Source organism: Squalius cephalus (assembly GCF_949319135.1).
Source record: "Squalius cephalus genome assembly, chromosome: 11".
NCBI lineage: Eukaryota > Metazoa > Chordata > Actinopteri > Cypriniformes > Leuciscidae > Squalius > Squalius cephalus.
Genome location: NC_137132.1, coordinates 14419148 through 14436213, shown reverse-complemented (window position 1 = coordinate 14436213; position 17066 = coordinate 14419148). Strand labels below are relative to the sequence as shown.

The window sequence follows — 17066 nt, the reverse complement described above, 5'->3', positions numbered from 1 at the left end:
TTCACAAAACTGGTCTGAATCGTTCCAAACGATTCTCGAGTAAACGGCTCTTAAATTACTCATTTGTTGATTCGAAATAGCAGGCCAATGCTATGCGTGCATTTTCATATTTTTAATCCACAATCTATTCCTGTGTATATGCGATCCGTGACGAGAGTCCGCCGGTATGGAGATTGTGGATTAAATAAACGCGTTTTTTTTTTTTTTTTTTTTTTTTTACTGTTTACATTTTACCTCAAAATGTTATAAAATCCAATAATTAACAACAATAATCATAATAATAATATAAATACATTTTGTACCCAATTCTGTCGTCTTTTTTTTAACACAACGATACGAATTCTAAGTTTAATTCTTCTCATTTTAGTCTTTCTAAAATGTTAACAGTGTATTAAACTAAAAATTGTCAATTTAGTTAATTTGCTTATTATGGTTTCAAGCACAGCTAAATCAGTACACTTTACTGAATAGTCTTCATCATAATGCAGATTTTACGACGCCTCGTATCCAAACAAATAAATACTTGGATTTGAAATAATCGTTTTTCAGTCTCCATAGCTCAATTGTTGAGAGTCTGTAAGCAATTTTCCCTTTTGAAAATCAGCCTTAGCTTTCACTGATGTAAATGCACAAAGTCATCAGTGAACGATGTTCAAAAACCCAACTCGCTTAGTTTTTCCGGAGTTCATCAGAGAGTCGAAATCATTCAGTTGAATGGCACCTGTAATGATTCTCTCATTAAAGTCGTGAATCCTGTAGATGGCAGCAAAGACCGGGCATTTTTATTCCCAATAAAATTCCCAACGTTGTGGCGTTGCTCACTGCAGAGCCAAATGACGTCCAGCTCCACCTCTGTGGACCTAATGGGTGGATCTTAACCTAATAAGGTTTAGGGATTTAAGCTCCACCTCTAAAGTCCAGAGAGAGGGAGCTGAACGTCAAGCACCCCCCAACATAAAATATTAGTTATGAATTTGTCATCGAGAACAATGTTGATATAACTACAATGATTACACATTATTTATTATTAATTCATATATTGAATTAGAGGTAGCTAGGCTACTAAAATTAATCAGTGGTCTCTAAAACTACAATGCATGCCGTATCGTTAGAATATCTCATTTCTGTTTTGAATGAGCTGTCAAATGGCTCTTTAAATATGGATCATGAGATTTCGTAACTACGTTATGGCGTAAAGAATCGCTGAATCTGAACCGATTCTTTGAAACGAGTTGTTCAAAAGAACCGATTCCGGATTCTCTTCACTAATAATCTTAACGCCAAATAGGCTATTCAAACACCTAATATGTCACGCGTAGAGACGCTAAAATATATTATCATAAAATCACAATTTACCGCGTTGAACAGATTACAAAATTGGATTTCTGCAATAGATTTGAACTACAGAATAGCAACACTGCTCATTGCTTGCATATTAAATATTGAATGTTTTTCGTAATGAAACCCTGCGTATTGTATCCAGAATTCAACACGGGACATTTATATTGAACGCTGTGACTTCGAAGTAAGTTTATGCTTGATAGAAAATTTTGGGCTCGTCCGGGATTTGAACCCGGGACCTCTCGCACCCGAAGCGAGAATCATACCCCTAGACCAACGAGCCGCGCAGTCAATAGAGAAAATACCGCTCCATAAACAATGGGATATATACCATATTTAAATGCACTGTTTATTTATTTGTTATTCGATAATCTACAGCAACTATTTTAACACGCATGTAAATAGTTCTCGTCAGAAATACTCGTTTAGGCAGTCCTCTATATTAGACGTATGTAGTGTTGAAGCAACAAGCAGGGTGATAAAGAAAAAAGCCAAGAGCGCGTCAATTAAGTTATTTTTTATATATCATACATAAGACTGTTTGAATATAATACAAAGGGCATTTTCATATACACAGCAAAGTCTTGACTAGATCTTACAATCTGTGGACACTTATCCTTTTTCCCCATGCTGTTCAATTATATAGTGCATGTTGCATGAAAAGGGTCAAGAAAATCTGGAAAAAAAAAAAAAATCAAAAGGCAGAAGAATGTTGAATTAAAATCCATGATCTTGTGAAACAGTGACATTTAATGCATTTAAGAGAAAGGGAAGAAACAGACCTAGCAAAACCATGAGCATTAGAAAAGTGTGGACATACATGCGTCATACCCTGTGGAAAGATTCTTTCGGTACAAGTTATAAGCCCTACCTTTAATGTTGTCCTGTCAAATGCCTCTGACTAAAAGCGATTTTGGTCCAATGACCGAGTAAGACAAGAAGGGTTAAAAAAAAAAAAAAAACTAAATAGGTAAGCAAAAACATGGCAATGTAATTGACATACCAGCAGGAGCAATGTAGTGAGTTCTATACTTCCTTTATTTAAAAAAATATAAATATATACATAAATTCTATTTCAACTATTAAAAAGGGGCTGCATTTCATGAAAACTGCGCTAAATCAGATCTCATTTAGTAACAGCTGAAACAGGTGCACTCTTTAAAAGTTTCTGTAATTTTTAGATTTTGATTTTTGGAATGTTTTTGTCAACGTCATCAAACTGCATCATTCAAATGTTTTTATATATAAAAAACACTTTTAAATCCAGCTAACATTCAGGTAAACCTTCTTTCCGATTACCATTAGCCGTTGCGAGATTTGCAAATATACCAAACATGACTCTGGCTGAAAGTGATGTCTTCGCGAAAGGAAAATCTGCACACACTTTCTGGCAGGATATTGTCCAACTGTCTGTAAAGAACTGCAAGATTGAGAGAAGTAGCAAACAAGGTTTCTTTGAAGAAATGAGAGCAAGTGAGAAGCTAGGTGGGGGTCTTGGGGGGCTCACAACCTCTAATATAAGAATCAGAGTGAGCATAGCTATCCTTAACATGACTGAAGTGCCTATAAACATTTATCCTCTTCAGAACAACATGCATGTGCCCAGTGTCAGTGTGGCAGCGCGTCACCTAGTTTCCCTTTGAATTGTACATCTGAGGCAAGCATCAAACCAATCACTTGATAACAAATTCAACTCAGACTCAGAGGTCACAGTAGCTACAGTAGACTGCCTGAATAAATAAATTTAAGTAGCCACTTAGATTTAAAAAGGTAGAAATTAGCATGTTCATCAAATTAGGTATAAAAGGCAGCATCACTGACTGATAGACCAGGTAAATACAAAACAAAACACTTTTCTCTCCTCAGAATAATTTGTGATCTCTCAGCTACTCTGTAGCCTGCAGAGTAACCGTCAGAGTCCTTTCCCTCCCCTTGACAGAAAAAGAAAAGAAAGAATGAAAATCGGGGAGGTTTATCCATAGAATTTCAGTATTTTGTTAACATTAAAACAAAGTGGTTCAGCAAAAGTTCCAGTTTGAGAGAGAATACAGACTAAAATGGACGTTGATGAACCTTGGGCTGAAGTGGTGAACTGCTACATTATTTCTTACAGACACCTAGTGCTATAAAAAACAACTGCTTTGGTATATCAAAAGAAAGAAAGAAAGAAAGAAGACACTAATAAAGAAGAAAAACTAATTTGTGTAAAATTCACAGCATAATTCAAGAGGAGAAAAAAGGCAGTCACATAAATCTCATTACATGTCTTCTGTGTTCAACACAAAGAGGCAAATTTACGCAGATGTTTTTCAATGGGAACCACATGCTTGACGGGAATTAAGAAATGAAAAAGTAATAAAAGACAATTAATGGGAATGAATACCTTCCATGTGAAATCCCACTTCAGCAATTTTAGGAAGTCATGTAAGGGACGTTTGAACAAGACCCTGCAATTTGGAGTCCCTTAAATGAGAAATCTTGGCTAAATAAAGGCCTCTGAATAACCACTCTCGTTCACCTTCCCTAACCAATTAAGGACTCTTTAAATGTTAAAAATAGAGGACAGCCATCATCTCTATTTAATGATCAAGTCCAGCTCCTTTTCAGTCAAGGTCCAAAAGTCATAAGGCCAAAGGGTTCTCAACAGCAGCCCCAGATCCATCTGGATCCGGATCTGTCCCCCCACCCCACCCCCCGTCACTCCTCAGTTGATGTACGTAGTCGAAGCCGCCCGGTCTGGAGGACTCCAGGCCTGAAGAGTACTGCACCTGCCTGTCTCGGGCCCTAACAACAGCTCCTCCCCGCCGCTAGGCCAGCGCTCGCCACCGGAGCTCCGCAGCTTTGTGCCCCCTCTCGAAGAGTTACACGATACCGACAACACGAAATATCACTGCAAGTACTGCTTCCTTGACACGCTACAGGTTTAAACACACAGCTCTTTAGAGAAGTTTCACTTAAAGGGTAAATAAAAGAACGACCAGCCAAATTATAATGTCCAATGTTTCACTTGTTTGAACTAAACAAATGTTTTGCATTGCTTTACATATAAAAAGCTGTACGACAGCTCACAGATCTGAAATGCTCACTGTATTGAACAAATTAAAATAAATCTCCTAGTTTCCAATGTAACAGATGGTAAATAAGTACTTTATGCAGGTGAGTGAATCGGCAGATGGATGTCTCAGTTTCACTATGGTTATTTGCAGTATTACTAACTTATCTAGAAATCGACAACGTAAAAGGATGGAAATACATATATACTTTTTTTTTAAATACTCTTCAATTTGTAGCGGTTCAGTGATATCTCCCCTCAGAAGTGAGCAGCTTTTATTCTCTATGCACCTTTTGAAAAACAGGAGAAAATGAAACACCACCATAAAAAAAGGAAGAAAAAAAAAAACTAAACAAAATAAACAAAATTCACACAGAAAAACAAACCCATTTCAGCTAAAGTCACGAGCTGGCCATCGAGCTCTGCTGAACACAGACTCCAGTCATTGGAGAATCTTCCCTATCAATGCCTTGTCTCATGCCCAGGTGTCCCTCTGCTATAAAGTGACCAGTTCCTGTGTTCGTGGCAACAGGGTACGTGGGATGTCCAGCCATACCAGTCTCTTGGCGAGGATTTGAGAAGGCACCCAAACCCATACTCATACTCAAACTTCCGTTTTGGCTAAAGTCCAGGGTGTTGGCAGGAAGGTGGCGAAGCTGGTAAGCCTGGTTGCCTTGGTTTCCTGTGGAAGAGGAAGATGTGGAGGAAGAGGATGCAGAGGAAGACAGGGATGTCATGGACAGATGACCGTGCACCACCTCCATGGAATCCTGGGTGGAGGCGCTGTTAGTGGGCGAGTTGTAGAGTCGCGGCCGTGGTCGCGTTGCTATGACTTGTCCGTGGTGGTGGTGATGATGGTGATGGGGGTGCAATGCCTTGGGATGCTGGGGAGGCACATGAAAAGTGGTTTCCTGGACTGGATGAGTCTCTACAGTGACAGGTTCTGGTCCTACGATTCCAGGCCATACTACTGGTGGATGATAAGGCTGTCTCGCCTGCACAAACAAGGCAAATCAGGAAAAAAATCAATCTTGAAGGCCAAACTTTGAATTCCTTTAACTACTTGACAAGATAAGCCAAGGGGGCTCACCTGAGGGCAAAGGTTGTCACAGTCTATGGCTGGCATGGCTGTGCCGAAATGCCCGCTGCTGTGCCGATGGTGGTGAGTTGGATCGGATCTTGCTCTGCCACTGGTGCTTGTTCCAGACGATCCTCCTAAGGCAAAGCAAAGGAACTGTGTTAAGCTTTACCCAGAAACACCACTATCAAATCAGTGACAAAGAGTTTAGACAGAATCCAAAACAGATTAAAACATAGTAGAACCTGAGCTTGAGGATGTACTAGAAGTGGTCCCTGATGACTGCGACTGCTCAAGTGCAGGACTTGTTGACACACTACTGCTTGTATTTGTTCCTTCATCTGTCGTCTTCTTGAAGAAACTGTGCTGGAGGGCATAGTAGGGCTGAATTCGCGTCTTGGGGTCATAGTCTAGCATTCTGAGAATGAGGTCCTTGAACTTCAAGTAGTCAGCTACTGCGTGGCCGGATTCTCCCGCCCGACGACCGCCTGGTCCACCACATTCCACTCCCAAGATGGCATGGAGCTTTCGAGATGCCGGAGGTTTGTACTGCTCACAGAAAAGCAGAGACACATTACAGAACTTACAACAATAATAAAACTTCACATGATAGTGATTCCACTTAAAAATATCAGTAACACATACCCTTTTTCCATCTTTGGTCTTCTTAATACTCCATGTGCCATCTGACAACTTCTCAAAAAACTTCCTGGCTTTTGGTGCTAGGTCCATAATGTGATTGGGTGGGATCCCAAGTACTTCAACAATTTTGTTCATTTGGTCCACCTATTGGGGTTTCATTTTAAAAATAAGTTTTGTCAGACTATTTGTTACTATAACAGTCAATTTTAATTAGGTAGAATCATCCACAATCAACTATGGCGTGACTCCCGTATTCTGTAACACATTAAACAAGAAGTAAGTGGATCTCAACTGAGGGAGCATAGCAAACCTCTAACGGGGCCTAAAGATAACTTAAAATAATTTCAAATGAAGACAAAACAAGCTTTAAATAAGCCTAAACAACTAAAAAAATAAAGATATTTCCTATTTTAATTAGCCTCTTTTTTGTCTTTGAACATTTACATTTAATCACTTAGCAGACGTTTTTATCCAAAGCGAATTACAAATGAGCATAATTTGAAGAATTATAAAAGTGTGATTCTGGTAAAGTCATGCAAATTAATCAAATCTTATAACACCTCAGGCATTTTTAAGCCTATATTTTATTAACATACATTTTTCAAGATATGCCAAGCTCTAAAATATTTTATCAGGTAGAAATTGAGTAAAAAATTACTTTTAAAATGACTTGAGTCTAAAAGATTGAGAATCAATGGAATGTTATGGAAGTACATTAGTAAAAATAATCATCATCATTAATAATCAATACAATTTCATATAGCTCCTTACCTCATTTGCTCCACTAAAGAGAGGTTCTCCTGTATGCATTTCCACCAGAATACATCCCAGAGACCACATATCAATGGCCAGGTCATATGGCATTCCTAATAACACTTCAGGGGAGCGGTAGAAACGACTCTGGATGTACTGATATATCTGATGTGGGAGGAGGAATACAAAATTAAATTAAGCATACTGTGACAATCACCACACAGTCATTTTTAATATTCTCCATACAAGCATTAAACAAGGTGGTTCACAATACCCTTTGTCCCAGTTGGCAGGAGCTCCCAAAGTCCACTATTTTGATGGCACTTCTCTTGGGGTTACATAGCAGGATGTTCTCTGGCTTTAGGTCACAGTGGATGATGCTGAGCTCAGGTGTAGCAAGAAACAGAAGTGCTGTACACAATTGCTGGGCAAACTTCCGTGTCAGATTCAAAGAGACACCTCTGAAGTTCGTATTTCGTAACAAGTCATACAGGTTGTATGACAACATTTCAAATACTAAGCAAAGATGATTCCGGAACATGAAATGCCGTTTCAAGTGTACTGAGAAAAAAACACAACAACATTAGATTTTGAATTGAAGTAATGCACCGTGTGTAAAGACTTTGAAAATAAATCAAAGAATTGAACAGTTACAACTTACCTATATAGTATTTCATCTCCGTGTCATGTTTGTTCATTAGCTCGAGAAGCCGCACTTCAATTTGAGCTTGATTCAGAAAGGCCTTCTTGTTCTTGATGATCTTAATTGCTACCCACTCTTGCTCAGCTCGGTCATAAGCTTTTACAACCTAAAATCATGTGTCAATTAATTTCATAAGACAATCATTTTAAGTTTCATTCATAAAATATAATATCTAAATAAAATATCTAAACTACTCTGAAAACTTGATTACATATGGATTTTGCTTTCAAAGTCCAAAACAATAATTTAGCATGTTTCATCATGGCAAAAGTTGATAATTCTTACTATTATTTTCCTTGACAAAATAAATCTGAAGAGACTCAAAAACATCATACCTGTCCAAATGACCCTTTTCCAATTAAAGAGTCAATTTCATAGCGGTCCATCCATTTTTCCCCATTCTTGACAACGTAGTCGTAGTTCTCATCATCATAGCCATCATTAAAGACTTTTCTTTCTTTCTTGTGGCTGGAGTCCTCACCTTGACCCTGTTGATGCCGTCGTTTCTTTTTTGCATAATACACCTATACAAAGGAGTGAAAGCAAGTTTCACAGCATCAGTCTCAAATACGTAAGCATAGTTGTGCTCATAACTTTATTATTTAGTCTGAGAACTTCCTAAAAGACTTTTCATAGATACCTTCACATATAGTAGGGCTGCACGATTATGACAAAAATCATAATGGTTGATTATTCCCTTGAAATTGTAATTGCGATTAGGCCTATTAATTACGATTATCACAATTTACACAGAATGATGTTTTGAAAAGCTTTATACCAATGTTTGAAGCAACTGCATGCCATATTTTTATTTAAAATGATTTAAAAACAAGCTCTTCCTGAAAAACTTTTATTGCTTTTCTATAGCATTAAGTCTCAAATGTCAACTATATATTGGTTTGGTTTCTTCTTTAATTATATTTAAGTAAAAATAATATGCATGGTTTAATATGCGCTTTCGCACCGGTGTAGACCTAGAAACGTAGTTATAGGAACTAGCCAGTAGCCACCAGGGTGGTTCGCCAAGAACTAATGTTCCGCTAAGGCCGTTTTCCTGGTTGTATTCGCACTGCCAGTAGGAACTCTGAAGTGATCGCATCAATCACTGTTTTTCATGTTCATAGAGTTAGTTTGTGGAATAAATATTTAGGCTGTGTACATGGCTTTTTAAAAATGGCAGGTGCTGGCGTTTCGCATGTCACTGGTACTACCTATTGTGTTGGGTACTCTTAAGTAGTTGTAATTCGCCTCTCACAAAGTAACATGCTCTAAACACCTCTTAAGCACGCAGAATAATGTAAGTGGACGTTTTTTTCTGTAATCACGGCTTTGAACGATCACGTAATCGTGGCATCCGTAATCGTGATTAGAAATTAAATTAATTGTGCAGCCCTAACATATAGTATTCTAATTGTGTTCTTTATTACTACTTTTCATCTTTATTTGGTGCTTAACTACTACAAGGACAGTAATCTGGCAAAACACAGAAATAGGATTAAAATTAAGAAACTTCACCTCATTGATGTGTTTGTAGGTTTTGATCAGGTCTATGGAGAGCTTCCTCAAAGGAGCTAAAGTGGGGTCACGAAAGCACTGGGGCATGTGCCTCTGCAATAAATAAAAAAAAGCGGCAACACAAAGATTTAATCTGTGATATTTATTATTTCTCAACAAATCCAACTACTTTTGCCAACAAGGAAAAATAATCCATAAACAAGGTGAAATGTAACAGTAAGAATTAATTTTACAAAGTGCAATAATTGAGCATATTCCATCCATGTTTATTCAGTACCTGGCTGGCAGTGAGTGCTTGTGTCTGATCACTGTATGGCAGTACAGCGACAGACTGGTCTGTACTCTGCTGGTGACAGTCACTGTACTGCTGGTGCGAATGAGGCATGGGAGCAGCCATCTGAAGACCAGCAGCATGGAAAGAAAGAGAGGGTGCAAGCCGGACAGACGAGGGTTTGCATGCTGAGGTCTCTCCCCCTGGAGGAAATTTAAGCTAAATTAGTGTGTGTTAGAACAAAATTCTCCTCTCTCCCTGTGATCCTTTGAATTGCAAACCTCTTTCAGGTTAATAAGAGTATCCTTTTTTCTCTGTTTTAGGAGAGCAAACCCATCCCTGAGATTTTTATGTAACCAAAGTGAAGCACAGGCTTATAGCACTAGAACTAACACAAAACAGGATAGAATGCAAATTATATTTATGTACAAAAATGTGTGTATTTATGTAATGTTATTTATCAGAATATAGCAAAATATACTCTATTAAGTGCAAATGCCAGAAAAATGAAGGCACTAGCAATTAAAGAAAAGAAAAACAGAGCAAAAATACATAGAATCGATTAATATAGCTGTAAAGAAAAGAAAAATACAACAGTTCTCTTCTCAATTTCTAAATAAAAATAGAAAAAAAGAGTACAGTGCAATTTTCATGTCAAGAGCAAAAAAATGTGGTCAGAAATCAGTCCTCTTTTAGCTGTAAATTGTGATAATTATAAGGAGCTTGCTCATATATCAGCATCTCTTGCCAGGCAACACAATGCACCACAGCCACACAGAATCCCACCACTATTCAGAATCCCAGCAACAGCACCTAATTAGCATAGCCTATCACCAAGAAGATACAGTGTGATTTGGCAAGCCCATCAATGTTCAAGCCAATCACAGAAGAGTATGCAAATAGCCTACTTTTGTTGCCAGGGCAGAGCTGCTCCCATTTTCCAATAAGAAAACAAGAAATAAAGAAGAAATAAAATTGAACTTTGGCACACTTAGATGAAGCATCCACCACATTGGAGCCTGACAGCAAAATAGCAGCTCAGACCCCACTCATGGTGTAGGAGCAGAGAATGATTCAGCTGACCTAACTAAGGCAGGGCAAAGAATTCATGTGATCCACAAAATATCAGAGGATGGAAACACTTCTACAGCCTAAAACACAACCATTTCAAAAGGTTTTCAAGCCAAAAGCCTATGAAATAATAATACATATTTCACAGCACATTTTACATTTGCTAATATAAATATTTAAAATTGATTCTATAATTAAAAATACAGTAAAATGTAATGCAGATGCTTCTTTTATAAAAGAAGCATCTGCATTACATTTGACTGTATTTCAATTATATATAGCTGTCCTGCTATGGCACATTTCTCAATATAGGCTTGATGATTCATGGTATCAAGGACTGTATGCAATTCAATAAGAGAAAACTGATGTATGTCATACAAACAGAAACAACATTAGATTTTGCACTATGTAAGTCCCTCTAAATGTATATCTAGTGCTGTTTCTGTGGGATTTATAAGCTGCCTTTATAATTCAAAGAATAAATGCAACAATTTTTGTGAGAATGTCCAGGCCTGTATTATAATTGTAAAGTTGGTAGCATACAAAACGTCAACAAGCCTTTGCAAAAATAGGCTAAACATTCAACATGACCCTCAGCAGTGCATTTCACTATTCTGCATGTCACTCAACTTTACTGTTTACTGATCTGTGATTATCCTGTTTTAAGGGATGGAATCAAGTAAAACAATAAATAAATAAAATTAAGTAGGACTAATTAAGTTTTATTTGCTTTTTAACAACAAACTTGTGATGTGATTTGTAATAAATAAATGAATAATAAAATCATTTGCATGAGCTTTTGACATCTAATCCAAAACTCATTTAATTCATCGTTTTTAAGTCATTTTATCCTATGACATGCCCGGGTAAACATACAGCAAATTCCTTTGACTATTGTACAGTGGGGAAATGTGATCACTAAATTACCATCGCTCAACAATGCCAAACTGAATTGAACAAATGCTGAATGCACATGCAAAAAGAACCTAGAACAGTTATGGCTTTAAATAAAACATTTTCCGATCAATAATAAAGCTCTGTATCAACATAACTGGCCCTTACTTAGTTTAATAGCAGGCCAGCTCCCTGTACTTTAATGGCGTTCATGATAGCCACTGACACCTTCCTTCTCAAATTGCAAACATATGTGCTAAATTTTCAAAAACATTATTCCTCTTAATATTTGGCATGGAGCACATGAAAAAAAAAAAAGTGCAGCAAACAAAGACAAACTTCACCTCAAGTTATGACTAAGCAACAAAGAGAAAAAGCAGTTGGTTTTTGCTTACTTACTAGCCTATTTATTCCACTTCAAACTAATAAATGTTAAAGTGACTTAATCTAGCCATGCAATAGTCAACTTTAACCATTAGATAGGCCTATGAATACTGAAATTTACAAATACCACAGGGATGAATAGAGTAAGAGGTGCATAATTGCACAATAGTTTCTGCTTCAAAAAAAAAAAAAATCAAACTACTAACATAAAATGCATTATTTATCATTTATTATTTTATTTAATCTTTAATAATTTTAAAATATTTTCTTTCATTGCAATAAGTGTTAACTAACTTATCCAACACATTTAATCGTTTCCTAAAGAGTACTGCATGGATATAAGGGCTGCAAATAAACTTGGATACAAAAAAAAAAAAACATCTCAATAAAAGGACAAAACATATTAAAGAAAATATTACTCAAATCAATACTGGGCATGTAGTGCACATGCATGTGTACTTTGTTTTTTAAACTTGGGCAACATTAAATTCCTATTTTTACCAGTAAGCCTAGATTTTCAAAACTTCTAGCCTAACTAAACTTTGCCTAATTTAACCAAGGATACCTGAAGGCGTTCAAAAAGTAAAAACTTTCTTCCAATTCTCCCATTAAAAGTTAAAGTAAGATATAATTAATCTAAATGCTCTAAATAAATTTCTAAACAGCTAATCAAAACAGAAGCTCTCAAATGACACTCCAGCAGATTAGCTGGATTTCAGCACCAATACAACTCAAAAACAATTCAAATAAAATGGTGGGGAAAGGGATATGGGAATGTCTATGGAGTATAAGAAGAAAACAAATGAGCGACAGTATGGATCCTGGTCCTTTTGTGCATGTAGGCCCTAAATTCAAAATTCACACATAATCTTATAGTGTGATTGAAATAAGCAGAGATGCACCGATTTACCGGCTGCTGATATTTATCAGCCAATTTCTGATCAATTTAAAACCATTGGCATATCAACTATAGCATGAAAAAAGCTGATATAACAAACTAATTGTTTATTTATTAATTGTGTGAAGGTACTGAGTTGTATCATGTCTGTTGCATAATCCAATGTTTTGGATTATAGGTAAAATAATTAAATAGCCTACTTCCCAAAACAAAATGAAATCTGTACAAAATACAGCAGGGCTTGAAAATAAGGACTGATCGGTGCCAGCGTGAACGACGCTCGGGACAGTTGACGGAACGGACACTGTCCTGATCAGTCTAGTGCTGCATCTTCAGTAAAGTTTATCCTTTACACGTTTTGAAGTCTTGCGAATTTAAATATTCAAGTGCAAGAAGAGAAAGAGAATTCAATTCTGCTCACTGTGTGAGAAGTTTTATTTTTAAAAAGCCACAAAGTCGCATCTCAGACAGCATACAAATACTAGCCTAAATTGAGTTCTCTTTCGCTTTTTCTAATTCAAAAAAAAGTGCAGTCTTGGCGAGTATCCTTGTAAACATAGACGTTAGGTTTAACATGAACATAAACAGTGGATAAATGATATGCTTGTGTACCACAGTATATTTTAATATTTAATATGCAATGCTATTTTACTTTGATTACTTTATTTCTGTGCCTGAAAACTACTGCTAGACCTACCTGAAAAGCACTGTTTATTTCACATGTATCTTTGTTGTGTTGTATTTATGTTGGCCTGTTGAATGTTAAATGGATCCATGTTCAATAGAAATTATTTGATGATGCAGCAATAAAACTATCTTGTATACCTTAATGCATACGTTTTTGAACTTTGCTAATTTAAAACATGATGAGAACACTAATCTATTTTAATGACAAAAGTTCATATAAGAGAACAACTAACAAATAATGGTATTTAAAATCGGCTACTAGTTTGTTAAAATTGGTATTGGCTATAAAAAATAAATACATCTGTGCATCCCTAAAAATAAGCACAAAAGCCTCTGTTATACTGAAGCCACTGTCAATCACATTTGTGGGAGGAAGTGATGGACAAAAAAGATGGCATCTGACATAGATCTACCTATGAACTTTCAGAATAAAGTTTACCTCAGGGAAACAGGCGCATCCAACCATGACCTTATTTAAGGGACATCTCTGTGTGTATATATTACATTCATATCTGAACCAACTGTACTTTTATCAGGGCTACAAGTATAACAGTGCTAAAGCTGAACCTTCAGGTGACAGTGAGGGCAAATCTTACAGCCTGCCTTGTATTTACCTGGTCAGAGATCATTGTTCATCAAGCAAAGGCGAAAGCATCCTTCTGAAAGCTTTAACGTTACCTAGACTGACAAATGCAAATCTGAGTAACGTGCCATCAATTCCTCCACATTAACTTGATATAAACCCTTGAATACTCAGCTAGCCTAGAAAACTAAGCAGAGTTCAACTGATTGACAGTGACAGGTAAAGCGGACCTTACCTGTCTAGCTGGCTTAGCCATTCATCGGGGTCGATCGGACTCGTTTAACGTCTCCATCGTCACGCAAAAGTCTAAACCCGTACTACATGACTGAGCAATGTTTGCTGGATAACTATGGTTAAGCATCACATCGCAGGCTAATGTCAGCCCCCCTCCCCCGACAGGAAACCAGCCTGATGGCTAACTGACAACACGCTAGTCATGGGGCTTCATCATCATCATCATCACCATCACCACCACCAACACAGTTACCAGTCAAACACTCCCATCAGACTGATGTGATGATACACTTTTGCAATGACCAGCTGGCCAATTTTCTGCTGGTATACAAAATCGTTAGGCTGAGCAAACCACATTTGCCCCTGCAGTCTGACCTAGCGGAGCTACACGGGGGTTAACATCACCCGTTAAACGACTAGCAGACTTTCCTAAAAACAGTACAAAAGCTCACGACTGAGGCTTGGGGAGTGTAAAATCAGGCAGAGATGATCGGATAAGCTATTTGGTGTATCAAAAAAGATCGCTAACCAACGTAAGGGACGTTCTTAATCGGCTAGCCATCTAGGCCAAATCAAACTAGCCTGTAGCTTCTAACTTACCAAACAAGCGATTTGTAAACAAACCTACACACCCCCTATGTTTCTATAAGACATCTACACATGTCAAAGACTCACCTTTGATGGTGTGATCTTCATTTAAAGTCCCAGATCCAGTAAAGTGAAGCGACTGATCCAGCTTCTCTACGCTGCTTCCGATGAGACACCCCTAATGTAACGTTACTGAGCCAGACGGGGCTAAATGCTTTTTATTTTAATTGGCAGATAAAACAGCGTCTTTCCAGTTCAGTTTTGCCTGTGTCAGTCTTCATGTGTGTATTTATCATGGTTTATAGGTGGTGAAGTGAAGGCTAGCGGCTAGTTAGCGCTCTTTCTCAGTGACTTTAACGAACGCAGCTAACCAGCTAGCGTCGGAAACGCACATTCAAGATTATTCGCTTCTGGAGAGGTGGAGGCGCAAAGTTATTGTTTTCAAAAGCAAACTTAATCACTAAAAACAACGACGTGCAGATATTATAGAAACAGCTGCATAAAAAAGGTGAACAAAAAAAACGTTAAGCTTTTCTGTCAGTTTTCACAAAATGGCGCGCGTTCCAAACCTGCGCAGCGGACCGGCCCGGCGGACCCGAGACACGGACGACTAGCCCACTAAATATATTCCTGACATTCCGATTCTTTGTCCCGGTGTCGTTTTCAGTCCGACGCGGTTGGCGAAGCCTTTCCAAAATCGCCACTGTTACGAGCGCGTGACTGCATTATTCCGGCGGGAAGCGAAAACATTTGAAAGATTAAAAAAGCAACTGACAAAATGGCGACAGCCTGGGATGTTGCTATGGCAACTGTCAATCAAGCAACCCAGTACCCGGATGTTCAAATGACGATTCGTAAGGGGAAGCAGACAGTAAAGGTTGCTGCACGCAATGTGTCAATCAAGTAAAACGGTCATAAAACCTTTACACAGAAAATAATTTTTCAAAACGCTGAACAATTTTATGCCACATGGGGCTGCTTTTTTATTTTGCGCTTTATTGACAGCTTACACAGAGTTTGTTCAGAATCAACTAGCCTACATTATGCAAAATGTTATGTTTACACAATAATGATGCAGCTTTAAACATCTGTTTATTTTAGGTAAAAAATACTATGTGTAATAAGTAAAAAAATTAATATATAAATATATAACAATTGATACAAAGCATATGATCAGTAACATTCTAAAACATCAGAGGACATTGCACGTTTATCCTGATTCTCATTGTGTTTTGTCAAGCTATGATGTTGAAAGTTTATTTTTTATTAAAACTTTATGCACATCTTACTTAGCAGTGTCTCTCGGGTCTGTGTGATTCATTTTGTGCTTATCACTTGTCAGACTTGTTATTTTTACAGCCATTTGATTGTCCTGAGAAAAAAAAAATGATGCATGTAATGTTAATGGTGAGTTTGTTCTTATCAAACCTGCACATCTTATCGCAGTTGCAATATATCAATATTTTGCCTATTACAGCACCATGGACAGCAACAGCTGCACTGAGAAATAAAAACTATTGGGGGAGACTTAACAGGTGCTAACCATTTGAATACATTATAGGCTGCTACACCATTCTCCAATTTACCTTATGAGACAAAGACAAAGTCCAAAGTCCATGGAGCAGGGTTCCCCAACAATTACCTCTTCAACCACAAAATAGTTAAACTTTTCTATTTGTTTTTGTAATGTATATTATTGTTTTATTCTATATTTTCTATTGCCTAATTTTAAAAGTAATCAAATACATCTCCATCAATGATAATTTTGGTCTGTCATTTCATTTTACTAAAGAAATATGGAATTTTTTGGACATGATTTGCAACGTCCATTCGTTAGCCTCATAGCATAATTGCCTAGGTCATTTTTTGTTTCTTCTTGTTTTCCAAAGACATTGAAATATGACTTAGGCAATTATGCTATGAGGCTAACATGACCCAGTTACATTAGGTGGTGTTTATGGGAATGTTGTTGTAATGTGATACAACTGAGCAGTCATCACCTAATGCAACAAATACTGAGATTCTGATATAACTAGTCAAACGTCAAATGTTTCTATTAGAATGGTTTCTGAAGGATCATGTGACACTAATGTGTGACACAAATTTCTTAACGTGTACATATTTGTATGAACATAAAGAACAAATGACGGTGCGGGGTCAGCCCTATGTTCCCACGGCCCTATGTTCCCACATTTCTAAGAATTTTTTTTTTTTTTACGATTTGTCTAAACCCCAGTTACGGGTAGGTTTAGGGGTGGGGTCAGGGGTAGGCTGTGTTAGGTAAGTGTTTTACTTTACGGACATTGCAGTTTATTGCTCTGGTCGCATCTGCAGTCTTCATGCCTCCCTGCAGCAGGACTATGGCATGTTCA

At 37.4% G+C, this 17066-nt stretch overlaps 1 protein-coding gene across 2 annotated transcripts; it reads right to left on the bottom strand.

Moving 5' to 3' along the window:
- Nucleotides 1-1843: 1843 nt before the first annotated feature.
- Nucleotides 1844-15508, bottom strand: dyrk1ab (dual-specificity tyrosine-(Y)-phosphorylation regulated kinase 1A, b). Of its 2 annotated transcripts, none has more exons than XM_079886944.1 (11): nucleotides 14782-15508; nucleotides 9362-9558; nucleotides 9085-9177; nucleotides 7905-8093; nucleotides 7528-7675; nucleotides 7141-7427; nucleotides 6885-7031; nucleotides 6117-6257; nucleotides 5717-6020; nucleotides 5484-5608; nucleotides 1844-5388 (listed from the first exon to the last, which is right to left on the bottom strand). In XM_079886944.1, the coding sequence occupies exons 2-11, from the start codon at nucleotides 9479-9481 to the stop codon at nucleotides 4795-4797; spliced, it is 2148 nt and encodes a 715-aa protein (XP_079743070.1). In that variant the 5' UTR covers nucleotides 9482-9558; nucleotides 14782-15508; the 3' UTR covers nucleotides 1844-4794. The 2 variants fall into 2 exon arrangements, with proteins under 2 accessions (XP_079743070.1, XP_079743071.1); XM_079886945.1 differs by lacking the exon at nucleotides 14782-15508 and adding an exon at nucleotides 14108-14207.
- Between the last annotated feature and the right edge of the window lie 1558 nt (nucleotides 15509-17066).